This window comes from Mixophyes fleayi, chromosome 1, assembly GCF_038048845.1.
Source record: "Mixophyes fleayi isolate aMixFle1 chromosome 1, aMixFle1.hap1, whole genome shotgun sequence".
Classification (NCBI taxonomy): Eukaryota; Metazoa; Chordata; class Amphibia; order Anura; family Limnodynastidae; genus Mixophyes; species Mixophyes fleayi.
Genome location: NC_134402.1, coordinates 393,252,508 through 393,280,257, shown reverse-complemented (window position 1 = coordinate 393,280,257; position 27,750 = coordinate 393,252,508). Strand labels below are relative to the sequence as shown.

The window sequence follows — 27,750 nt, the reverse complement described above, 5'->3', positions numbered from 1 at the left end:
CCCAGTGCCTAGTTGTGTAGTGTATAATATACTGCCCAGTGCCTGGTTGTGTAGTGCATAATATACTGCCCAGTGCCTGGTAGTGTAGTGTATAATATACTGTCCAGTGCCTGGTGGTTTAGTGTATAATATACTGTCCAGTGCCTGGTGGTGTATTGTATAATATTCTGCCCAGTGCCTGGTGGTGTAATGTTTAATATACTGCCCTGTGCCTTGGAGGCCAATTTTGCCCAATAGATCCCAGTCTCTGGTAGACCAATGTGCAATATATTGTCTAGTCCACAGTAGCCCAATGAACAATGCAGGCCCTTTTGTCTGGTGACTAGAGATATTACATATCAGTATCTGTGCTCTCTGACAGCCTCCATTTCCACTCCAGCACCTAATCAGAATCCATTGCAGGACAGGAAACTAATCAGTCAGAAGCAATAATAGGACAATATCAAAGATTTCAGTTCCTTGTAATACACAAACCTTCATTGTTCAACAGGAAGAGGTGTATCTCCATGACCTGGCAAGAGCGTTTCACCATCTCAACAATAGTTGCGCCTAAGGGGGAGCCCTAAGGAAACCTCCCCAACCTCTGCCTTGAGCAGTGGCCAAGCGAAAACTTAGTACAGGCGTTGGATGATAGGGGGAAAAATATTGGCGTCTCCAGCACAAATTGGTAGGGTTGGCATGTATATGGGAAATATGGTGGGAATAAGGAATAGTCCTACTAGTGTTCCTATGCATTGGTGAAGGAACGAACTGGATGACTCTTATTTGTGCTGTGGAATTCCATCATCTGCATCATGTAATTAAAGCATATCTAGTTTTCTAAGCTTCCATCACTGGCATATGCAGATGGCCCACTGAAATGTTCCATAGTCTTCTGAGATTTTTAAACCCATTTTAATCTGGATTAATCACAAGGGGGGATAGCTTGGAAACAATTACTTAAAGGACTTCTTAATATTTTGATATAACTGTTCATTCAGCTAATTAATCTATAATTACTATACCATTGTGGGACATTATGTGGATTTTAGTGAACGTTAGATGTTATTCACGGACATTGGGCAGCATGAATGTGGAATATTTGTTTAAGGTGTATTGAGGCTCTTGACAAACTGATTCTGAATAATGGTGGAGCCAAACCCACATGTATAGTTGAAGGGTCAGACGCCAGGTCAAGTTTTTATAGACTTGACAGGAGAATCTGCTTCAATGCTACACAATGAAATACTTAAAGAAAATACTCCCCATGTGGTATATTAGTCTACAATCAAATATATCAATTTGCAACACAAAAATGCACCATCTATCTTTAAAGACAGAGTTAAAGGGGATTATTCATATCCTCCAAGACTACTGAATGACAGGAGGAAGCCGTGAACCATAGCTTTTTGGTTTAGTGATGAACTCGTGTTGTTGTTTACCTCCTCAGGCAGTGATCTTGTGCACCTCAATAATCTGCATTCAATACATAAACAAATTTGGGTTACAATCAACCCAATAACAAAAAGGTACATATAAGTTTTAATCCGCAAATTTACTGTGACAATGTCGCACAGATGTAAGTGAAGGATAAAGCAGGCACATTGTCCTTGATTTTGAAGGCCAAACAACACCTGTCTCCCAAAATGATCGTCCTGAATTATCACCATATTATCCAACTGGATTTTAATATATTGATAACCATTTGATTTTGAGGACTGTATTGTTACCATATATACTAGTACATAGTTTGCTGATAAATTTAACTTAACTTAATTTCTACTTAAACCTCTCCCCATATCTGATGGTCTTCTTCTCTCCACTATCACTCACTCACACGACCCTTCTCTCACTGGTCTATATCAGGCCACTGTTCTATACTCTTTGAGCTTAAAACACATTCCCGGAAAATCCACTTATGGTTGTGGAGTTTGTTCTTGTTGTGTTATATATCCTTCACAATCTTATGGGGTTAGTCACATAACCATTTCCATTAGATTCACACTAATCCAAAACTCATTTATTTATTTTATGAGACAAATTTGTCCAACCAATAGTGAAAATTATTTGCACATAAATTATTTCGACTTATTAAGACATTTACTTTTCTGAAATTAGATTTCTGTATTGGCTTTACAATCACATTTTTCTAAAAAAATCTAGGTATAAACTATCTCATTCAATAGCAAGGCCAGATTGTCCACAGGGCAACAAAGGGGTACTCCAAGAGATCCCCAGAAAATGAGTGGTTCACTGGACTGCTGAGCACCTCCATGTCATTTTTATACTCAGACGTCCATCATTGTGGGTAAGCTGACATACCCATTTTGCTGGAAAGTGTACATATTTGTTTGAGCATGCTTGGCTGGTCTATTCGTGTGAGGGTACTGGTATAATCAGTATCTAAAGGGCACTGTGCAGATCGGAAGAGTGGACAAACTGTCCTGCCTAACTGTCCCATTTGGTCCTGAATTGGCTGCATTCACTAAAGCTGGGTACACACTGAAGAATTGTTCAGACTGACGTGCTATCTCAAATAATTACACCTACGACTGAAGGTCCGATCAGTCTGATGATTCATGCATACACACTGACACGATTTAACTTCAGATCTGTGCTCTTCATCTGGTCCTTTATCTGCTCCTCTAGTCCGGAGAATGACAGCACAATATTCATTCATTCACTACTGTCACATTGTCACACTGATTAAAACCGCCTTGTTATAGCTATCCACATGTCCTAACGAATTTCGTTAGCTTCTGTGACTCTGAAGCTAAATATTCTGTCTCAGAAAGAACAAATGAAATATTCCTTCTACAGCACTCTCTACATTTATTCACTCTGACATTCAGTGCTAACATTGGCTGAAAAGAGCCCGACTCTGTAAACACTATGGAGATCGTCAGCATGAGTGCATACACACTACATGATCGTTAGCTGATTGATCGGAAAATATTGAACGGTACAACCAAACAAATGAGGCGATAATCATCTGTTTGGCAGACTTTCAACCATCGTGTCACTACACACACTGACCCGACTTTTGAACGAGCGGTCATATGTCGGCTGGTTGAGCCGATTATTGGTGTACCCAGCTTAACCATTTACTTACCATTTACATATATTTTCTCGGACACCAAGGGATCATTTGAAACCAAATATGCTCACATCGCTAAGGGAATGTTTAGTAGTCGATCAATAAAGGCCAAATTGATTGCAATTAAATAGTAATATTATATAGTATATATTAAATGTAAATACTCAATATTTCAATAACCATTTACATCATTTAGTCTGTATGCTGTCTTCTTTTAATGCAAATTAGTATTTTGTTATTTTGGTATGACCAATTTGCCTCCCTTAAGCTGTTGCTCTACTAAAAAACCAACAATATAAATATTAAAGGGACACAAACTAAAAAACAAGTTGTCTTGCATAAAAGAGCTACTAATAAAATTGTGGCCACTTAATTATGTACAGCTGCTTGTTCAACCCAAAAATCAGAATGGGGAACAAAAGTGACTTTGATTGTGAAATGACTGTTGGTGTCAGACAGGGTGGTTTGAGTATCTCAGAAACTACTGATCTCATCGGATTTTCACACACAATTCTCTAGAGTTTACAGATAATTATGAGCAAAACAAAAAAACATCCAGTGAGCAGCAGTTCTGTGGGTAAAAACACTTAATGAGAGAGGTCATTATCAGGAGCAGAAGACCACAGCAGGTTCCACATGAAAATGAGGCTAAAATGGGCACGGGGTCACCAAAACTGTACAGCTGTAGATTGGAAAAGTCACCTAATCTGACAAATCTCGATTCCTGCTGTGTCATGCAGATGGTAGGGTCAGATATTGGCATAACAACATGAATCTATGAATCCACCAATGGTGCAGGCTGGTAGTGATGTAATGGTGTGGGGGATGTTTTCTTCACTCACATTAGCCCCTTTATACCACCTGAGTGTTGTTTAAATGCCCCAGCCTACCTGAGTTGACCATATGCATCCCTTTTATTGTCACTGTCTAACCATCTTCTAATGGTTACTTCCAGCAGGAAAACAGTCATGTTACAAAGCACACGTCATCTGAAGATGTGTCCACAAACACGACAATGAGTACAATGTACTTCAATGGCCTCCACAGTCACCAGAACAATATCGAATAGACACCTTTGGTCTATGGTGGAACAAGAGATTTGCAGTATGAATGTGCAGCTGACAAATATGCAGCAACATGGACATGGGGTGGACCTAGACTTTATGTTTAGGGGGGACGATTTTGCATAATCACGCCCCTCCCTTATTCTGATTGGCTGGCATGCGAGTAGCTCCACCCCCTCCCGATTTGATCGGTGGCTGGGACCACTCTGATTGGCTGGCCCACTTTAGCCCTGCCTTCCGCTCGTGATTGCCCCGCCCCCTACCATTTTGATCAGTGGCTGGGACCTATTTTAAAGGTAGGCTTTCTGCCCGCCCTCTGGATCCACCACTGACATGGACCAGAATCTCTAAGGATTGTTTCCAGCACCTTGTTGAATCCCTGCAACAAACATTCAGGCTGTTCTGGGGGCAAAGGGGGTGTGGGTCATACCCAGTACTAGAAAAGTGTACCTAATAAAGGGTCCACTGCCTGTATATATGTAAACGTTCCCATACATTTGTTAAACATGACATCTTTAACAATGTATTTTTATTTTTTAATCATTTCCTGCAAATGAAGTCTAAAGGAGGCTGCCTGCAGTGTCCTTTAATGGGTTTACTGACAGGAACTCTTAACTCTACCAGAGGAGTGCCCTCTAAGGCCACAACCAAAATAGTGCCCCTTTAATCTATTCCAGAAACTACTTTATAAATAGTTGTTTTAGACTAGTATACACTATAGGAGGCAGATATGGTCACTTTATTCATTATTGAATCTACAACTAATTTAAACTTTTACAGACAACATAGCATTTTATTATTTAATTCCCTCCACACAACCTGCTAGACAATTGCTGGTTGCACACCTATGCAATTATTATGTGGATCACACGATAAAGGACTGAGATATTGCAAGTGTTTGCAGGGCCGGATTAAGGGAATGGAGGCCCCTGGGCTAAGGGGGCCTCCATTCCCCCGTGAGGGCCCCCCCCGTGATCCGATCTGCCTGCGCCCCCCACCCGGCACTTACCTCCTTCTCCGGTGCGCTGTACGCTCTTTACTGAGGAGATCTCGTGAGAGTGAGACTTACGAGATCTCCTCAGTAAGGAGACTACAGCGCGCCAGAGAAGGACCGCAGTGAAAAGTGCTCAGCAGCACTGATCGCGCCGGGGGCGCCCCCGCCCCCGACCGATCAATACTGCTGCTGAGCACTTTCAAGGGCCCCCTGGATGCCATAGGCCCCTGGGCTGTAGCCCAGTTAGCCCTATGGTTAATCCGGCCCTGAGTGTTTGTACGCCCCCACGATCATGCTTTATCTTACCAAAACACATCGCATCATTTGATTTGGTTTCTATTCTTCCTAAATATCACGATCAACCATGGAATGATGTCGGGCAAATTCGGAAGTGTATTCGCACTCACAACCATCTGTCCAACACTTCTGCTGACAGTTCCTCCAACACCCCCTATGGGCGTGTATATTTAAATCTGTAGTGTTGTATCCTATGTGCTCTATTGTCTAAACGAACAGTGTAAGCACATGGAATTACAGTGTTATTTTCATAATGAATCAATAATAAACATTCTTTACACGTTCTATAGGTCATCTATTTGTTCCTGCATCCAAGTGTATAGAACATGAACTGTAAACACATGTACAAATACATATTCTCAATAAAGTCTTGTTTATTCACTGGTGTACTATGTGTAAATTTCTTAAATGTCTCACTATAGGGACATCCCTGTCATCAACAGTCACAAACTTAACCTTAGATAACTTCAGTAAATATTATTAGTAGCTCTTTTGTATAAACCAACTTGTATTTCAGATTCAATAATCTTTTAATGCGTTAAAGTAACCGAAACCTGAAAATTACATTTGATGAAGCTAAAATGCATTGTTAAGTCTGACTTCAGTTTATAGATAAGTATAAATATTTCAGTAGCTTCAGGTATATTATTTAGTTGATATCTATTAAAGTCCAACAGTGGGTAAACTTATTATTGAAAGTTAATGAAATTGCTTTAATTTATAATTCATACTTTCACACTCTCCCGGAATGTATGGGAGACTCACGAATTCCGGGTAGGTCTCCCGGTCCCCAGAATTTGGAGCCTTCATGATGCAACTCTAAGGGAATAACGTCAAAATGACATCACTGTGTCATGTGGACAGGGCTAAAATGATGCAATTCATAAGCCCTACCCCCACACACCCACCTCAACCCCGGACCTCCCGAAGGTCAACTTTCTAATGTTGGCAAGTATGTAATAGGTATTTATATCATCTCCTTCTATGTATCGTGCTTATAAGAATGAATTCCCATAATACACCCCTGTATAGACAATTTGTTCAATAGCAAACAGGAATAGATTTCTTGCTGACAGTTTTTGGACATTATCTATTGTATAAAGTAATTTCATATTGAATGATTGAGTCACTCACATCTCCCTGTTACTAAAGCTTTGTACACACTACACGGTTTTCGTCCAATAATCGGCTCAATCAGCCGACATACGACCACTCGTTCAAAAGTCGGGCCAGTGTGTGCAGTGACACGATGGTCGAAAGTCTGCCCAAATGGACGATCGTCGCCTCATTTGGTTGGTCGTACCGTTTAATATTTTCAATCCAATCTCGTTTCCACTGTGTAGTGTGTATAAACTTCCGACCGACCCACAACAGTGAGTACGAAATTACAGTCATTGCTCAGACAACATGGCTGTAAAAAGTCGCTAAAGGGACGTCCGCTCTTCCCTTTATCGTCCTAAACAAGGCTAGTGTGTATGCAGTCCATGGTCCGAGCGATCGGAACATCGGTTGCATGTAAAATCGCTCGGCATAAAAAGTTGGTTGAAATTTCTGTAGTGTGTACCCAGCTTAAGCTGTAAATCATTGTTAGCAGGGTCTTCAACAAAGTGTTATCAGTGCATTTACCTCAAGTGCTGGCCAAACACACAGAAATATCAGTAAAGTGTCTTCCCATCCCTTTTGTGGCCTTAAAAATGTGTGGGGAATAGATAGTATCTTATCTTCTTTTCAGACATACCTGTAAATAGAGGAAGCTGCCCTGTGCTGTATATGTGATTAGTGGGACATCCTGTTTGACAAATGGTTGGATTTGTTCAGTTTGTCTACACACATCCTGTCATTCTCCATATAAACAGTGAGGATTTTATCTCATACAAGTGGATGATTATCACTGACCCTTTATTTAAGAGCTATCCACTCTCCCCAGGTTAAATAGGTGTTTAAGACTGGAAAGAATGCAATATGCAATATGACCTTTACTAAATAAGAAAAATACTTAGAGCAAAACTATGACTCAACTGCAAACAGAGGTTGTTTAATTTCGGTGTGTAATATATGAGTCATAAATAGGAATTGCGAATGAGAGACAAATTTTTATTACAATTATTAATGAGACTATCATGATACAAGCAATGCAAAATTTCAATATACAACAAGGAGAAAGATTTATTTAAAGATTACATAAGGCCAGGTAGAGACTAGACAAATGCATACAGTAATGCCTACTAAGAGCTTCAGACTCCAGTGTTCATTCACCCACCATTATCAACCCCCTGAACTAAAGATAATAACAGACTTCTCATACACAATAACTTCCAAAGCTTTGATTCACATCACTTCTGACATTTTATCGTTGTTATGTTTCTCCTTAGGTGTGTTTGCGAGAGGAGAGAAACCTCTTTTACATTTGGCTGAGAGTCTGATAACATTTTATAAACTGTAGACACAGCACAAAAGGGCAGTCAAGTGACGTCAGGGAGTGAACTTGCAGACACCATGCCTATTCTTAGAGTTGATGCAATGCTCAGAACATACATTACGCCAATGAACCCAACTGCATGCATTTCATGTCTAATGGCACTTATGACCATCTACAACTTGGGAGGCGGAACGGGCAAGGGAATGGGAGGATGAACGTAGACCATGTGAAGTAAAGCTGTGCCTACACCATACTTGCCAACTCTCCCGGAATGTCCGGTAGACTCCCGCATTTTGGGTGAGAATCCCGGACTCCCGGGAGAGTATGGCAAAATCCCGCATCTGTAGAATTAGGGCCAAAATACTGCGATTCTCCGGGAATTGCAGCATTTGGCCCCGCCCCACACTGTAAAATTACGCAATTGCATCATTACGTCACGGGGGAGGGTCCAAAATTACGCGATTTTTGGAGCCCCGCGCACCCACCTCCCCCACAGCAGCTCCCGAAAGGCAATGGCAAAAAGTTGGTAAGTATGGCCTACACAGCTGTGGCCGGTTTTAACCTTGCATTTCTCGCAATCACGTCTGCTTTCAACTGTAGCACAAGCAACAGGGCAGGTGTGAGTGCCGACTGAGTACACATTAAAAGCATCTTTATTTATGTCTTTAGTGTAAAAAAATTCCTATTAAAAATCCCTCTTAAACTGTTCAGAGTTGTTCATTTACGTTATAACTTATTTTTTTGTGTGTGTGTTCTGACCTTAGTGAAGGGACGCTAGTGCGTGTACTGCAGTCTGTAGTGTATATCTGCATACTGCAAGTACTGTGTAGGCACAGTGCTGTGTACTTACACCCAGATTCAATTTGAAACGTAGAGATACGTTTGTATTTGACTACAGTCGGACCTACGCACAAGTTTTGTGCTCTTTCTAAAACGCAAGTTGTGTGCAAGTTGCGTTCAAACATGAATCAGGCCCAACAAATAAGCCACAAATAAGGTCAGTAAAATATTTGCAACTTGAAATAAAAGTTTCCTTGATGTCCCTTTATTTTTAGGGCATTTATTAAGCATGAAGGTTTAACTTAATGAGAGGGGCCGGTGAGATGTAATAGCAGCCGTGCTTAGTGTGGATGTTTTCATTTGAGCAAGACGTACACTCCTACCGACATAGTAGCAATGGACGCGCAGATGGGCCGTTATATGGTGGTATGCTGTCCCGCCACTTCTCCTACTGTTTAACGTCTCTCCTGATAACTATCATAGGAAAACTATTTGAGGGAAGAAGTTTCTCACCAACATACCGTACATGACCTGCAACATGCCAGAGTTGGCAACCAAAGAGCTGACGCTGTCGGTCTCCTTCCCTCAACATGCCCCGAAATGCAGACTTATATAACCTGATGAACGATAAGGACATCACTCATTATATATGTACATCTGTGTATCCCATAGTGATGTAATTACATATAATCCACTCAGTCATGCCACAATTTCACTATTCATTATTAAGAGTTACTGACAGAGCTCTAATCATTCTAAAATAAACGAGGACAAACGTGACAAAGTTTAATCAGTGTATAAAAGTTACGTTCTCATGGGTCCCAGATTAAGTAAATCAGCTACAACAACCTATCCCCATTTTTAACTCATGTTTATCAGACTGAGAAAAAACACTGGAAGTAAAACATGTCCAATGGCAAAGAAATAAGACTTTGCTGAGACACCTGTCCTAAAAGACACAATAGGCTTTCTTATGTACTGTAAGGAATAATATGCAACCTATTATAATTAAAGAGGAACTATCACCAACGTGAACCCTCTGACCAACATTGCTGTGTGATTGATCAAACAGCCCACTCAATACTTTTTACCTTTGCTTTCTACCTGGACCAATATGTAATATAGCACTTTCCCTTGTGCATCAAACCCCCCCATTGTCCCATAGATTGTAAGCTTGCAAGCAGGGTTCTCTTACCTCTCTGTCTGTATGTATTACCCAGTATTGTCTTATTAATGTTTGTTCCCAATTAGAAAACGCTACGGAATTTGCTGGTGCTAGATAGATAAATGCATACTTGCCATCTCTCCTGGAATGATGATTACTGGGAGAGCAGGCAAGTATTCAGCATACTGGAACTTAGTTGTCAAAATGACGCAATTTGCGGTGAATTGCGTCATTTTGGCCCTGCCCCGCACCAAAATGACGCGTTTGACCGCGCCCACCAAACCATGCCCACTGCCCGGGATCTCACAGAATTAACTTTTCAAATGTTGGCAAGTATGAATAAATGTTGATGATGACCCTTTATAATCCTTATTATAATGTACGCTAATTGGTAAAGTAGGCAACACCGCAACATGGTTCCTGGCAGCCTCACTGAATCTCTGGAACCTGTGTTCTCATCTGGGATTGTTTATTTTTTTTTAATGTTTATGTTTGAAGTGGACTTGTCACTTACAGACATCCATTTTGTGGACTGAGCAGTCACTGCCTGACTAACATTCATGAGATACTGCTTCCTAGTGATTTAATTGGCTCTCATAAATATTAGTCCAGCCTACAAACTCGATGCATCCACAGTGTGTGACAGGTACATTTTAGGAACTGATATGAACATTATATGGCTTTATATTTGCATTTCTGAAGCAGTATGTTTAGAATGCTCACAGTTATTTCTGTTAACCCGGAATGCTCCAGCCACACCCACAGTAACTAACCATAATGAGAAAAAACATGTTTGCCTTTACACACTATAAAGTCAAGCTTTAAGTGGATACTTACATGTATGTTTTTGTGTACAATGACAATAAAATGTACATTGGTATTGAAAATGGATGTACAGAGTGGCTCAGTGTTTATAACTGTAAGCTGGGACCACCAAATATAGCATGCCTAAGGGTAATTCAACAAAAACTGCATGATGCTGCACATATTCCTACAATAACTGCATTGTTTCTAAATATATGTAAAATCTTTGCATTGCAACAGAAAACCACAGAGTATATATACTAAACTGCGGGTTTGAAAAAGTGTTGATGTTGCCCATAGCAACCAATCAGATTCTAGCTGTCATTTTGTAGAATGTACTAAATAAATGATAACTAGAATCTGATTGGTTGCTATAGGCAACACCTCCACTTTTTTAAACCTACAGTTTAGTAAATATGCTCCGAGGTCTCTCTCAGTTTTTAATTTTAAACAGCATTACATACATGTACTACTATAACGCATCTGGATAAACTGTTACCGTACTATACCAAAATAGAACACCAAGCTGGACCATAAATCTGCTTTATTGCTTAGTTGCTTTGTCTTGTACAATTTTCTTATTTCTTACTTAGTGCCTCTTAGCTGAACTCCGAACATTGATCTTGTGCACCATATTTCCAGAAAAATGACAGCGGAGGTGGAACTTCTAAATTACATTTTATCACGGCTTTTTATTAAAAAGGAAAAAATGTAATTCAATTACAAAAAAATAAATGTATGTCTAGCTGCATATTTTCTTCTCCAAAACGTACAGACAAATAAAACACTTCTACCTTATAAAGAGCTTTAAGTAGTGTTTTGGGAGTGCTAACAACAATATTCAATGGGAAATATATGAGAAAAGCATTCACTCAGACACAATACCCTTGATAGGCAGTCATAGCAACAAACATATTGGTATACAACAAAGAGACAGAATAAGAAAGCTCTTTCAAGAGTTTTCTGGTCATTTTGTAGCAAGTCAAAAACTTCAGTATAGGCAGGTGCAGAAGATAGATGAAAGAACACCTTTGGGGTGAGTTTTGCAGGCCGTTGAGTGAGGTAATATGCTTATGAACACTGGTGGAGACACAAAGACACAATAATTTAGGCAGCAATTTGAAAAAGCACAAACTACCCTCTTTTTCTTTATCTAAACAGTTAAGCAGTAATAAAAGTATTTTTTCATATATCTGAAGATCTAAATTTAAAGATTTAAAAATCTAAAGATGAGAAATTGGTGAATGTCCACCTGAAACATTGAATACATTTTCCAAGTCGAGTTTTTTTTTTAGTGCTTCAGAACTGCCCAATCAAACAATAGTCTAATTTGATTGGACATGTTCACAAATTGCCTGGTATGTCCCCAACTTTAGACTTGTACAAAATAGTTTACAAAATACAAAAAGGGAATGAGATACTTCTAGAACTCATTATTTTTATTTCATTACAAGAATTTATTTTTAAATGACCAGTTTCCAGTTCTAACGTGACGTAAGGATTTGTGGAAACTAGGCTGAGACTAGAAATTTAAGCTACCAGAACAACCTTTGTTGAGAATCAAAATGTAACTGGGCTACTACAAAATGGCTGCTATAAGGAAGATATGGGTAAAATCACTTTCCTGCTTTCCGATATCATAAAATAATTAATCAGATAGATTTTTGTACATCAATGGTATAAATAGTGGTGCCATCAAAGATATATAGTTTTCATTTTTACTGTGAGCCCTTGTAACGGAGTTCACTGATGGACGCTGCATACTTCTCTCAGTATGACACTGCATTCTATATGTAGAAGAAAATGAAAATATTGCACTCAGATAAATGTATACTTTGAAATCCTTTTTGCCTTAGGAATTCCTTCTGCAGGATGAAATAAAAAAATTAAACTTTAACTACCAGTCGCAGGATCCTCACCACCCAGGAGGCCCCACACTTTAATCTTCTCAGCATGTGAGAGGTCAACGTCAGAGGTGGAACCAATGAGCTGTGGGCCAGAGATGCAGGGAGGAGGGGACCAGGCCCACAGCTCACTAGTTCCCCATGCAGCGGGCCCTATTATCTCCATGGGCCCCGGTACACGGCACCTGCTGCACCAATGGTAGTTCCGCCACTGGTCAACGTATCTTCACCAGTGGGCCTCAAAGCATCTGCATACTGACATCGAGTTACGTCGCTCTACCAAGATATGTCTCTGGGAGGAAAGAAAAACTTATCATAGATGCGCTGTGTCTTTGTTTTCTGACCTATAGGTGTGGGCATACAATATTTTACCCTTCATATTTGGAGGGTTTTCATCATTTTATGACCAGACCTATTTTTAGATTTTGGTGATCTGCCATTTTCACAGAGAAAAACATTTTAATTCCTAGTCTACACAATTTGCGTACTGTGTTTTTGAAGGCCTACAGGGCTTTCGTTTGGTAGTATATTAGAATATACTTTTTTTATGGACCTCAAATGGGCAAATAAGGAGGACATTGGGAGAAAAATACACTTATTTATATATACCAATATATAATCAACAGTTCTCCTAAGCATAGCAATAAAAATAGCAATAAAAGGACTGACAAAGCTATAAGGGTGGGGAACAAAGGTGGACATGCTTATTTTAAAAGATTTTTTTCCTGGTGATATCCTACATTCGAATATACAAATAATCTGGATTCATGCAATAAAGAGTAAAGATTTTCATACACTGGCAGATATATAGAAATTTATGGGCAAATCTTAATAATGCAGACTTGCAATCACACCCAATTTCCAGCTACATTAATGTGACAATGATTGCATACAGGTCACATACGGTCATCGTCTGACTGAACTTGTGTCCTACTCAACAACTGATGGTACTCCATCAGATGCAGATGGGAATCGGTTGACTTTTTCTGACAATACATGTGGTGATTTGAGGTCAATTAGGTCTAAACCAGCCTAACTAGCCATAAAAATGGCACCTTTAAAATATTAAAATAATTGCCATACATTTGTGATATTAAGATTCAGTCTGTGGGGTCTATGCAAGAACCTTTTTTGACACTTAAAAGATGCGTAAACTACTGCATCCTCATCTTTTAAGTATGTTTGCCATGCATTAACTGCCTATCGGAGATTTCACAGATATCTCCTCCGTTTAGGCAAATACCCTGCAGCATTGCAGTCTCCATAGATTACTATGGTGACTGCGATGTTCTGCAATACATGAAGCTTTGCATTGCGCAGACAGGTAACCCCATCTCAGGATCAGGGCCATCTTAACAACATTATGGGCCCCCGGGCAAAGCAGTCCACAGGGGCACCTAGATATAGATATAGATATATAGATGTATACAGATACAGATATAGATATATAGAGATAGAGATAGATAGATGTACTTGCTCAGTGACCCTTGAAGGTTTTTTTGCAGGTTTTTTTCTTTTGCAGGATTATTTATTCTCATTAAGAGTCGTGCCTATGGGGCCCCCTTGCCCATGGGGCCCCCGGGCAGCTGCCCATCGTGCCCAATGGAAAAGATGGTCCTGCTCAGGATGGTGTTATCTGTCTTTTCCTATGGGAAACAGAATCTGATACAATGGATGTGCACAGCACTTCTTCCTATCACCAGCAGTAGCTTCACAATTACCACCATTCCGACACCGAGGAGTCCTACACCTAAAATCCGAATGTCGGAAAAAACGACTTTAATATAAGCAGACTTGCCTCCAAAGCGACGCTGTAGATCTCTGATCGCAGCAGGATGCTGACCGCAAGTTATTCCGAATAGACAGGTGTCCGTCACTAGACTTTCACGTCATCATGACCTCTATCAATTATAATTTAAAGCGGTAATGTCAGGACCCAGCAGATTAAGTGGTTAAACAAATAACCCGACATTGCCGCTAAAAATTAAAAGTGAGAGGTCGCGATGACGTGAAAGTCTAGTGACGGACACCTGTCATTCGGAATAACTTGCGGTCAGCATCCTGCTGCGATCGGAGATCCACAGCGTCGGTTTGGCGGTAAGTCTGCCTATATTAAAGTAGTTTTTTCAGACATTCGGACTTTAGGTGTAGGACTCCTCAGTGTCGTAATTTTCCGCACCGTTAAAGTGTACCCAACCCGGCAGAAGGGCTGCCGCTAAATAGGAAATTTAAAGATTGCAGCATAGGGTTCACTTCGTAGGGGCTCCAAGAGTAGCCCCGACATAGTGCATCTTAGCGGTGCAAATATATACATCGCTGCAACATATTTAGGAGCACTGCATCTTATTGATGCATAGACCCCTGTGATCAGTGTAAGTTACAGTGCAAGAAGGAATGCAGCAGGAATAGATGACTCTGCATTCAGCAGGAGTCTACAGACATTTTACAGCTGGAGCTAAGAGAATGTCAAACATTTCATGCCAGATACATGGGCTACACCTTATCACAGACTCATCCAAATCTATTAATGTGAGTCTGTTTCCCAAGCATGGCAGCACTTTCCCTTTCTCGTATCTCTGCAGCATTACTGTTGGAGCATTCACTATCTTCAATTTCACAGGTGATCCTAAAGCAGGAAACGCATTTATTAATTCTGATGAAAGTGTATGAGCAGCAGTTTAATCCGAAATCGCTGTTAAATAAACACGAGCAAAAAAAAAAAAAAGGGCACATCCTATAAAGTTGTCTGGAAGAATGGGGCAATTGGCAAGGAGTGAGAGCATATTAACAAAAAAAAAAAAAAAAGAAAGTGCCAAGTGGAGCATGCGCAGTGAGGTTGTTTTTCACAAGGCTGTTCATAAAGTGAGCCGGCACACTGCAGACAGCCGTCTTTGTAAGGAGACCACTGAGCTGATCACTGTGGCAGCATCCAACTGCTGTTACCCCAATGAGCTGCCTGCACAGCCAGCACTGAGCTGCCTATGGGCATTCTGCAAAGCATTTATCAGTGCAATATTAAGATCACATTTTATATGAGATCTTAACTTTTTTTTTTTTTTCCCCTCATTTTCTCAACCAGATTTATAGATATATTTTTATACATTTTTTGTTACAATCATGGTGCTGGGGAAGGTAAAGAGTTTAACTATCAGCTTTGACTGTCTGAATGGCAGTCCTGTCCCTGTTTATTCCAGTGGGGACACAGTCTCAGGAAAGGTAAATCTGGAAGTTACTGGTGAAATTAGAGTGAAATCCCTGAAGATCCACGCGAGGGGACACGCCAAAGTACGGTGGACTGAATCAAGGAATGCTGGATCTAACACTGCCTATACCCAAAACTACACAGAAGAAGTGGAGTATTTCAGCCACAAAGACATCCTGATTGGGCATGAAAGAGGTAAGTGCCCCTATACTTAATATAAGATGGTCAACATATTATAAGATATTGTACTAATACATGGCTGTTACATAGTACATCATCTAGCAATGTAAAATGGTCTTTGTGATGAGCTTTAGTATGGTTATTTATACAAAACCCAACAGAATAAATAAATGGCATAATTGCAAAGTTACATGTGTACAGTATGTATATATATATATATATATGCAGATCTCCCAGCTAACAGCTGATCTGCATGCACATCTCCATCCCAACTTTTGTAGGTGTGTTCTCTGCAGTTTAATGCAAAATGCTTGAAAATCCCCAGTAATATGGGGGTGATGGCCATGGAATGGGTGCAGGATGGGACCTCGTAGGGTTGAGGAGTCATTACATGGGGAGGAAGGAGGGGGGTGAAGGAATCATCTTGTTTTTCTGAAGTTTCCAGCAGCCTTTGTTAGAAGCGGTTCAATCCTGTTTTGGGCTAGTGGTGTCAGTGGAGAGAGCTGTGAGTGGGAGGGGGAGAGAGCTGTGAGTGGGAGGGGGAGCTCACTACACATTGGCTGCACGGCCATCAGGTGGTGGCAGTGACTTCATGTCTTCCTCCAGAGAATGGCTCAGTCAGTCAGTGGAAGAGAAAATGTATCCAAAAATAACATTTCTACCAACAAAGTGCATTGCTGGGGGATATATGGCTGCCAGGTCCTGCAGAAGATGTGCTGGTAGGGGCAGTGGATGTGCCTGGTGGGTGCAGAGGATGTGCAGTGGGTGCTGCCATCACTAGTTGCGGGACTAATTTGACCCACATTTTGCAGATACTGTATGAGATCTGCCTCCCAATACACTGCAATGTAGTTGGGAAGAACTTGTAAATTGCTCATGGATATTAAGCTGTATGGCTTGTATAATGCAAAATATATTATTCAGCTGTAAACGTAAAATATAAGATAACAATACATAGAAGACTACCAATATATATCTATATATGTGCTCATCTTCAAATGCATTTTTGACTGTATGTATATATATATATCTCATAGAATATATATATATATATATATATATATATATATATTATGATGGATCGCAAGTGATTGGCCATAGCTCCTTATAATGCAGCATGGCTACAATATGCAATATAATAATAGCCAAGGCGAGGTATGTGCTGTATTATTAATCCAGGGTGAAGTTGCTCGCTGCGGCAGTGACCGGGTTAATTCTGCCGCTCGCCTGTTACGTGCAGCTCAGCAGGCGGCTCTCACACAAGCCTGGTTATGTGCGAGGAGGGGTCGTGGAGTACAGGCGCACCCAAGAGGCAGTTTATTGGTCAGCTGGCTTTTGTTAGGCTGTTGCCAAGGAGATGGCGGTTCTCTGTGATAGGCTGATTCTGTTGCTTAGGGCTCCCGGGAGCAGGTGGAGAGAGAGGTGGGCGTGGCAGTGACGTTGTGTGGGTGGGGTTACTAGCCGATGGGCTGGGCAGAGTGGGGCCGTTCTGATCTATGTACTTCAGTCTGGTGTAACAAAGTGCTGGATATTTCCCCCAATGAAATGTGTTGCTATGAGTTACCAGTCATTGTCATAGTTGTTGTGCATTATAAACCAGAGGTGAACTGGAAAGGTGGGCCCTCCAGCTGTTGTGGAACTATAAGTCCCAGCATGTGTTGTCATCGTGTGGATCTGATATATCTATTTTATCCCTGGTCATTTGATGAGACATAATTTAGAAAACGAGATAAAACATTATCTAGTATGTCTGTGATTTGTTGTCCCCATAGCAAATCCTCAGAACTTCACCTGATCTGCCATCAGATTGTATTATAGTGCCTATAGTGACACCATATTATGTACAATACTGGGTCACCTACCAAAGGTCACGTTAGTTTGCTTTTATTAAAAAATTGTGACACCCCTTTGACATAAGTTTTCAGTTAATCAAAGTTCCTTTTCAGATGGGTGAAATATTATAAGAGATCAGGAAGGAGCCTCTCCTTACCTATCCTGTTACATAGGTTCTTAACCTGTCCTACGTGTACACCCCAAGGGGGTATTGGAGCTGCAAGGGGTAATTCAGTCTGTTAAACACAACTCAAAATATCACATTACCAAGTAATGGATAAAACATACAGTCAGAATGGGTATCTGTACAACCATTTCAGTAATAAGGAGTGGCTGGTTATACATTTACTCAGATTAGGTGGTTCTCTGAATTACACACATTATGGGATAAAGTGCTTTAACAAGTTACCATCAATCAGGAAACCCTGATCTTGGTGCATCGGGAATTAGACTTATAAGGAAATAATGATTTGGACCAGGACTGGTCTATTCTGTAAAAAATGGGGCATGAATGACATCTGTATATAGATTGTAAGCCTGCGAGCAGGACTCTCACCTCATTGTCTGTTACCCAGTTTGTCTATTCGTTTACTATGTTTGTCCCCAATTGTAAAGCGCTACGGAATATGTTGGCGCTATATAAATAAATGATGATTTAGTCTACGGTTTATAATGTCTGCACTTCTACATGTACTCAGAGGTTCCCCTTAGGGCCTCCTTCAACGTGTTGAAATGAATGACAGCGTTGATCACTATTTCCCAGTAAACCATGATCTGCGCATGGAGGAATCCATGGCCACAGGGAGCACGTTGCCTTTAGCTCCACACAATCCAGCATGGTCTCCAGTAGACCCGGAAGAAGGGGGCGGACGGGAGCAGAGTGTGGGCAGGATCAGAGCAGAGTGTGGGCAGGACCAGCGGGTTAGGTTGTGCACAGCTGTCTCTGCAGCGAGCTACGTCATGTCTATGCATATTAGAGACTGGCTGAGGATCTGCTTGCACCGGTTCAGGCCGGTCCTCTCCTGCTAGAGTCTGTCTGTGATTGACAGCTCAGTACTTGTTTACCACACTGTGCTGCCGCTAGTGCTCTGCTTTCCAGGAGATTGCTGAGCTGGCATTTAAAAAAAGCAACTTTGCAGCAGAAAAAAAAGTGAATCATGTTTTTAAAATAAAGAATAAGAAGCATTTATATAAAAAAATACATATTTCTGCCTTAGCACACAGATTGCTTCCACAAGTGGTCTTGCATAAAGAAAACCATTTTGATATAGTCCTCTTTGTGTGTGCATTTAACATCTGCTAATAAATCACCATGTTAATAAAGTATAGTTCATTAAATGCCTGTAGCTATGGCTTGCTCATCATAATTTATATTTTTTCCATAGTCTGTTACATTTTGTGCAGCTGTACAATTAACCCCACTCATCACACACGCACTTCACACACCCAAAATGAGATAAAATGTCTGGCGTGAAATAGCCAAGGTAGATTGGGAAGGTCAAGTTGTTTACTGCAAATAGAAACTCCTCCTCAGTATCTTGATTATACGGGTGGGGTTTGAACTCAACGCCATGTACTAGATTTTATTGTTCTGAAAGGACTAGTTAGTTGGCTTATCGTAATGTTCTTTCTCTCCAGCTATTTGGGCCAGTTGCTAGGCAATTTTATTATTTGGAGCATAATATTTCATTCGCTTTCCATCCATAGTTACATAGGGAAGTAATGTATTTAAATTATGTTTTGCAATAGTTCAGTAAATCTTGTTGTTGTTACATATTGAAATCCATTGTTTTCAGGCTAAAACCAGAAATGGCTTAAAAACCTCATTGTCCCATACATGGGGGCGTATTCAATTACAATTCCGGTCCGCGGGATCGCGCCGGAACAGGCCGCGACCTTAATCCACGTTACCGCAATAATGTGGATTTTCGTTCGCAGCCCATAGGGTTGCGTACGCAAATCCGCGTTATTGCGGTACCGTATTACCGGCAATAGTGCGCACGTAACGCGGACCGGAATCCTAATTGAATATGCCCCATAGTGTAATATTAAACACTTAACCCTTTAGCATCATCTTTATGGCTAAGCATTTTTACATGGCCACTTTGTAGATGTCTCTATAATAGTACAGTTTTTAAAATACTGTGTGTAAATCTGTTATATAAACCAAATAATTTAATGTAGTAAAGAAAGATTTCAATGTATTTTTTTTTTTTTCTTGTTTTCTAGATGATGATAATTCAGAAGAAGGACTGACCACTATTCAATCAGGACGCCATGAATATGCATTTAGTTTTGAGCTTCCACAGACGTAAGTGTCCCATCTTGTTCTGTGTCTTTCATATACTTAGGGGTATATTTGCTAAACTGCTGGTTTGAAAAAGTGGAGATGTTGCCTATAGCAACCAATCATATTCTATCTGTCATTTTGTAGAATGCACTAAATAAATGAGAGCTAGAATCTGATTGGTTGCTATAGGCAACAATTCCACTTTATCAAACCCACGGTTTAGTAAATGTAACCCCATAGACTCAACCACTCCCTGAAATAGTTGTAGTTCTGACTAGCAGTATTTACAAGACACATTTACTGTAAACACATTAGACAGATACTACAAGGGATAAGATATTGTAGCAGAAAGCTATTCTACATATATCTCACAATCCCATTATTTTAATATAACTGGCCAGTTTAATGTATTTATATTTTCACCCACCTATTGCTGAAAACTACTATATCTCATAGGCAGATGTTTATGTGCTTTAAAAGCAATAAGCTGTATGTGAAGAGAAATAAGCCTTTAGTCAAGCACTGTCACTAATTTTGCCTTCCTCCCCTGCACAGACCACTTGCTACCTCATTTGAAGGCAGACATGGCAGTGTACGTTATTGGTTGAAAGCAGAATTGCACAGAGCCTGGCTGTTACCAGTAAAATTAAAGAAGGAATTCACCGTGTTTGAACATATAGATATCAACACTCCTTCATTACTGGTAAGACATTTTTGGATTTTATTTGTATTTTTTTAATCACAAAAATTTCCAATATTTTACCATAATTAAAAGGTTGGGGCTTTGAATTTTCAGCCATTTTACCTATAAAATATTGGGTTTGAATTAATAAATGAAATTCTTACCTATATAAAGCTAACATAGGATAACCAATGCAGGCACAGTGAAAACTGTTTTATTAAAAGTAATAATTGTAATTTTGCATACTGCTTTCAAGATCATAGTAAAATATGGGATATACTAATAATTTCCTAAGATCTACTATTAATCAACTGGCCAACTACTGTTCGCTATATTAATGACATTTAAAAACCTCTAAAATGTTCTTAAATAGAAAATAAGGACTTTTGAGTTGCTGAAATTATCATCAATTTCTACCTGTCGCCTACACACAATGGAAGCAGCCATTTTGTGAACCAACTGAATATTTATTACAAACCAACTTATAAATGGACTAGGAACCAATGCCTCATGAACAGTAGCTATAAGTGCCTCAATGATATCATGGGTTTCTAGTAAACAGGCTGTTTTCGCATGAACATGGGTTCAGGACACAAAATGGCTGCCTCGAGTGTGCTCGGATTGCAGGCGCTCTTTTCATTTGTTTAAGTCATGCATAGCGTTTGTTTAATGCAAGTTACACTTTATTAAAACAGCACATTTTCTTTTTCAGTCACCACAAGCCGGCACAAAAGAAAAAACTCTGTGTTGCTGGTTTTGTACCTCAGGTCCAATATCCTTAAGTGCCAAAATTGAAAGAAAGGGCTACACCCCAGGTAAGTGGTTGTTTTGCTTTAAAACCTATAAAATACACCTGTCTCATGTTTGTTTTACAGACTGATGGAAATGCCTTTGATTTATAGCTTGGCTTAATTGGAGCCAAGATAAATGTAAGCAATAATCATTAAACGTGTTTATCTTTTTTTTAAGGTGAATCAATTCAAATCTTCGCGGAGATTGAGAATTGCTCTTCCCGAATGGTGGTACCTAAGGCAGCCATATATCAGACACAGACTTTCTATGCCAAAGGGAAAATGAAGGAGGTTAAGCAACTTGTGGCCAACTTGAGAGGAGAGTCGCTTAGTTCCGGAAAGACAGAGACGTGGAATGGCAAGCTGCTTAAAATCCCACCTGTGTCCCCTTCTATCATCGACTGCAGCATAATCCGTGTGGAATATTCTCTCATGGTATGTATGAGCAGATAATGCACAGCCTACATTACATATTATGCTTGTAATGGTCTCTTTACTTATATGGATTGTGTTGTTATTCATGACCGACATCACTGACCCAACAAGAGTAAAATAGGTAATTTTGCAATGCTGTCCATCCATTTAATATAACATTTAGAATAGTATTTTCTAGTTGGTTTAAGCTCTTCAAATCGTAGCGGGTGATAAGGGACATTACATGACTTTTTTGGGCATTTTATTTATTTTTATTTTTTTGTGTCCTGTACTGCTAATTGTAATACTGTATCCTATAAACAATAGAACAACATGAACAATCAAGTTAAAGTAGTTTTAATGATTTGGAACCTCAGAGCGTATAGATTCCCTGTGTCTCATCTGGGGATAATAATTATGTCATCTGGCTACCAGGTCTACAGACCACACTAACAGCTAATTAGTGGTAATACAAATACATATTGTGACATTTAAAGTTATAACTGATCAAAATGATATAATATAATATTCTAACTATTAAATAAATAATTCCCTTTAATGTCTTGTTTAAATATACATATTATAGTTTTGTTAAAGGGACACTAACATAATGTCATTGCTCCTATAGTACGTGTTGTCTAGCACCTTTTATATGATTTATCCTTTTTAATTTTCAGGTCTATGTGGATATTCCAGGCGCTATGGATTTATTTCTTACTTTACCATTGGTTATTGGAACAATTCCCTTGCACCCCTTTGGCAGCCGGACTTCCAGTGTGAGCAGCCAGTACAGCATCAGTAATTGGCTGGGATTGGTCCTGCCCGAGCGACCTGAAGGTAAATTTCCTAACAGTTTGTACATTTCCCTTCTGGCAGATGTTGCAATGTCTCCACGTGCTGGTGACTATCAACAAGCATGTGCATGATCATGCGATACTATTGCATAGCAGTGTAAACGCTAGTGTCCTAATTGGCACCATTCCTTAAAGCTAGAAGCTAAAACTGACAGGTGCCTAATAGTGTCTGTCTTAACTTTTGATCTTTTTTTGCAATGGCCTTTTACAATATACATTCATGTTACCCTTCCAGCACCTCCAAGCTATGCAGAAATTGTCACCGAAGAGCAAAGACAAAACCTGGTATCGTCAAACCTTTGCGATTTTGAGATGGCGCTCCAAGGACCACTGTTTGCTTATATCCAAGAATTTCGTTACCTGCCTCCTCCTCTCTACTCAGAGGTAAGTACATTTTTATTAGACATAGTTGAATGTCATGTCTTTGTGATATTTCTTTGTGCAGTATAATGGTATCTCCTAGATCTCTTATGTAAACCGTGATAATTAATTATATTCACTTTACAGTGAGATAAAGAGAGAATCTAGTGTTATATTAAGCTACAATCCAGCACAGTAGCAGAATAGTCTTGTGAACACACAGCCGTGTATTCTATGTAAATCAGAACAATAAGTATATATTACAATGGCCTGTTGAAATGTTCTGATCCACCAACCGGCACATTGAATTTGGACAGTGTGTGTGACCTACTTATTCCTTACTAATATAACAAGTGTCTTTTGTGCTTCACTGACCACATCCTGCCTCTGTCTTTATTCACATGTGAGAGATGCATGAATGTTGTATGGTTTTACTGACCTAGATCTATTTCTTTCTATTTCCTTAGGTTGATCCAAACCCAGATCAGCCCATCGAGGAGCATCCCTCCTGTCCATCTCGCTGAAAGGATTTGCTATATTCGGCTGATGAGACTTAACTGCTGACAATGAGACCTGGCAGCCATAACGGAGACTCTTCTTTCACAGAATGCAGTTTGAGTCTCACCTTGGAAGCTACAAACTGAATCAATCTGTGGTCATGATTATGGCGCTTACGGCTTTGTAACAAGCTTGTGCTCCATACTTTCTGGAGGTTGGACCGCCTCGCTGTTGGCACACACAGATGCTGCAGTCCTACAGTACATGGTCAAGCGACAAGGTGCCCGGGGCATGGTGAAACGAGGATCCGGGTTCCACTGTAACACTGAAAATTTGCACACCTTCAGTGTGTATGTAGAGCAGCTTGGGATCACTACAGCTTTCTCTTTTCCTTCTTCAACTGGTTGTGTTGTGCACATCAAGAAGCAAATGAAAGCTTTGAGAAACTATACAATGACAAATGCACTAATATTTTTTATTTTATTTTATTTTTTGTTATTTTTTTGTTTTATTGTAGCCTGGGCTTTACCTGCATATTGACATGCTTCGTACTGTCCACTACGGCTGCACATGCACCATCTTCAGCTTGCATACAGCAATGGATTTCTTTACACCCATCAAATGCCTTCATGCCAATCTACTCTGCTGTTATGTTTTGCAGCCTACTCTTGTAGAATAGGAAGAATTCCAGTGGGATAGAGAAAAATGCAGAAGAAAGAAAATCAAGGCGTTCATCAAGATTGTACACTTAGTTTCTTTCAGAGACGTGTTGCCTTTATACTGTCACCCCCAAGCAGGATTTTGTTACAGACTTCCTACAAATCACTTAATCTCAGGAGATTTCGTCACTTGCCAAACTTTGGAATGCTATTTGTGTCTTTGTGTTGCACAGTATTTTGTGGGGGGTTACGGAGTGGTGTTCACAGATAACATGCACAAGGAAGCTAAAAGAAAAAAAAAAAACTCCTATTCCCATTTTTTTTTATTTAGCAATGTTTGGTCAAATTAGGGCATTCATATATAAATTATTTTTTTTTTTTTTTTTTTTTTTTTTATTCAAGGAATACTGAATTGTGGCAAAAAGTTGGGTAAAAATTTTTTTTTTATCTACCAGTGCTTAGCATGCCAGTGGTGAACAGAGGTTGTGCAGACTACATTGACCTTCAGAATATGAAGGACAAACAGGCACTTGGTCGCTTGTGCGCTCCATTCATGTTCCATCATCACAAGAACAGTAGTTTGTAGGACTGGTATAACACTATGTTGATGCACAGAAATAACCGTAATTATGTAACGGCACTCAACAAGTCAATATATAGTTTGTGTTGTAGCACAAGATCTGGACTGGTAACATTTTGTGCATTACTGTTAACAGTGTTAATGGACTTTGTGTCATTGGTTAGATACTATTGTTATCATTGCATTGATTGGGAATCAAAGTTTTTCCATGGAATAATGATTGGCCGCTATAAGTACATTCGCTCCTTTCCCTACAAAAATGTTGAGTGCTAATGTATAGGCCGTTTGTTTTTACCACGTCATGACCTATCTACACAACCTAATCTGCTCTAAGCTATATAACACATCTGAAAGTTGCTATGTACACTGAGATTAATGTAAAATCAAAGTACAGCATATCCCACCCAACATGTACAAATGCTCTTCTGACTAAGGAAATGAAACGTGAAGAATTGTGACATTACTTAACATCCATGCTTTTTGCAAGTGTCCTTTTTTTTATTTTATTTTTTTATTTTTCAAGCTAATTTAGTAAAAAGTTTCAGTAAATACAAAAAAAAAAAAAAAAAAAAAAAATCCTTCCGGAGTGAAGATATAAAACTTTATTAGTCACGTTTTAAGTGATTGATCTGACGTTTGGTTTTCTCTATATGACATAATTCTGAGGAAGTGACAGTAGTTTTGACAATCCCCTCCCCCCACACACACGTTTTCTACGTGGATGACTTTATACCTCCACGATTTTGTTTCAGTGCTGAGGAGTTGGCATTGAAACATTTCCTTTTTTACATTATTTTTCCTTCATTTCCTTGTTCAAAACTATTGTTCCATATATTTTTTTTTTTTCCATAATTTTAAAAAACTGGGAACAATTCCTGCCTTGCCTAGGGATCTAAAGGCAAAAGTTATGTCTACATAGGGTTGACCAATATCAATAGCCACTGCAAATGTATGTGAGGTTTAGCATTATTAGGGCCACTGGCACTGTATCGCATGAAATGTGGTAAATCAAATAAGCTTAACTTCTGCAAACTTTGTGAAAATATTTATTTTCTCTGTTTAAAGGCATTATATATTTTGTTTTTTTTGTTTCATTTTCCATGTACTGGTCAGTTTGTTATAAAACAGTTGGCATATGAATACGTGAATGAAATCCAAATTTCTAGAAAAACAAAGTGCAATATTAAGTGTATGCTTATAGATACTAATCTATGGCTGTTTGTACTTTTTTTTTTTTTTTTTTCGTTTTGGTGCTGAAAATGTTATTGTAGGCTCCAGTTCAAAAAAAATTGTGGAAAATGTTTAATTTTCCTATTCTTCCTTGTTTTAAAAAAATAAATAAAAAAACTTAATTTTTTTATAGCCCTGTGTTGAGCTCATTTTTGTTTTTTTTAATTTGTGAAATCAATGAAAGTTAAATTAGCAATAGGAAACATTCACAATGACTACACCCTTTCTTTGAATGGCACATGGTCGTTTTCTGTAAAGGGTCATGATGTATATGTCAAATGTTACCCCTAGTTCATTCTCTCCAGTAGCGAAACTCAAAGTCTCGACACTCATCTCACCCTACAGTCTGTCACTTCGACCCTATTCCCTTCCAACTACTTCACTCCCTCTCCCCCACTACACATCCACCTCTAGCTCACCTCTCCAACATGTCTCCACTGGCACATTTCCATCCTCCTTTAAACATAAACTCAGCTTACCAACTCTAAATAAACAATCTCTCAATCCAACTACTGCCCTAAATATCTCCTTCCCTTTGTCTCTAAACTACTTAAGAGACCATCTCAACATGTCCAACACAGAACTTATCTTCCCTCTTCCCCTCAAATCTCCCTCATAGTCAATAATGCCACAATTTCCTCCATCTCCCAAGCCCCACTGCCTCAGTGTCACATTGGAGTCTGCCCTCTGCTTTATTCCTCACATCTAGGGGTAAATGTATCAAACTGAGAGTTTTTCGGCCAGTTTGAAAAGTGGAGATGTTGCCTATAGCAACCAATCAGATTCTAGCTGTCATTTTGTAGAATGTACTAAATAAATGATAGCTAGAATCTGATTGGTTTGTCAAACCCGCCGGAAAACTCTCAGCTTGATACATTTACCCCCTAGTCTCCCAGTCCTTTCACCTGCACATTACAAATATTGCCAGAATACATCCTTTTCTTACCCAACATGCTACCAAAACCATATCCATTCTGTCATCTACTGCCTTTACTGCTGCAACCTTCTATCTGGTTATCACCCATCTATCCCCACTTCAGTTCATCTTCAATGCCACTGCAAGGCTCATCACCGTTCCACATCTGCCGTACCACTTTACACTGGCTTCCTGTGTCCTCCATATTCCAATTACTCGGTTACAAATCCCTCAACACCACACCTTCATAAATGATAATGTCTCTCTAGCCCATCTACCTCTGACTTGCCCCTCATCCCTGGTAACCACCTCTCACTCATCTACAGACTTCTTCCATGCTGCTTCCCACTTATGGAATTCCCTTGACCAATCAAATTTCCCACGGTCTTCAAATCTTTAGATGCTCTCTTAAAGCCCAGGAGGTATATTTACTGAATGGCGGGTCTGAAAAAGTGGAGATATTGCCTATAGCAACCAATCAGATTCTTGTTATTTAGTAAATTCTGCACAATGACAGCTAGATTCTGATTGGTTGCTATAGGCAACATCTCCACTTTTTCACACCCGGCGTTTAGTAAATATACCACCCTGTTTTCCTTACTTTACGGAGCACTGTGGCGCCTTACAAATCTACGATGATAAAAGGTTTGGTTTACTTTTATAAAATGTCCTAGCAAATTATAGGAATCTGATTTATTGCTTTGGGTTCTCCACTCCCCACAGTTACCTGTGAACACTGAAAGTAACAGGCCAGTGCC

At 39.6% G+C, this 27,750-nt stretch overlaps 1 protein-coding gene across 1 annotated transcript; it reads left to right on the top strand.

Moving 5' to 3' along the window:
- Nucleotides 1-15,379: 15,379 nt before the first annotated feature.
- ARRDC3 (arrestin domain containing 3) lies at nt 15,380-26,208 on the top strand. Its single transcript, XM_075180897.1, has 8 exons — nt 15,380-15,900; nt 19,948-20,029; nt 20,564-20,711; nt 21,403-21,505; nt 21,660-21,916; nt 22,573-22,732; nt 22,985-23,133; nt 23,577-26,208. Exons 1-8 carry the CDS (start codon nt 15,621-15,623, stop codon nt 23,631-23,633), a joined length of 1,236 nt encoding a protein of 411 aa, XP_075036998.1. The 5' UTR covers nt 15,380-15,620; the 3' UTR covers nt 23,634-26,208.
- Nucleotides 26,209-27,750: the final 1,542 nt, after the last annotated feature.

What these genes read in the sequence shown, in the direction of transcription:
- ARRDC3 (XM_075180897.1), top strand. Translation starts at nt 15,621, where the DNA reads ATGGTGCTGGGGAAGGTAAAGAGTTTAACTATCAGCTTTGACTGTCTG. An exon ending in CCTGATTGGGCATGAAAGAG is followed by an intron (nt 15,901 to 19,947) that starts GTAAGTGCCCCT and finishes CTTGTTTTCTAG; the next exon opens with ATGATGATAATTCAGAAGAA. An exon ending in AGTTTTGAGCTTCCACAGAC is followed by an intron (nt 20,030 to 20,563) that starts GTAAGTGTCCCA and finishes TCCCCTGCACAG; the next exon opens with ACCACTTGCTACCTCATTTG.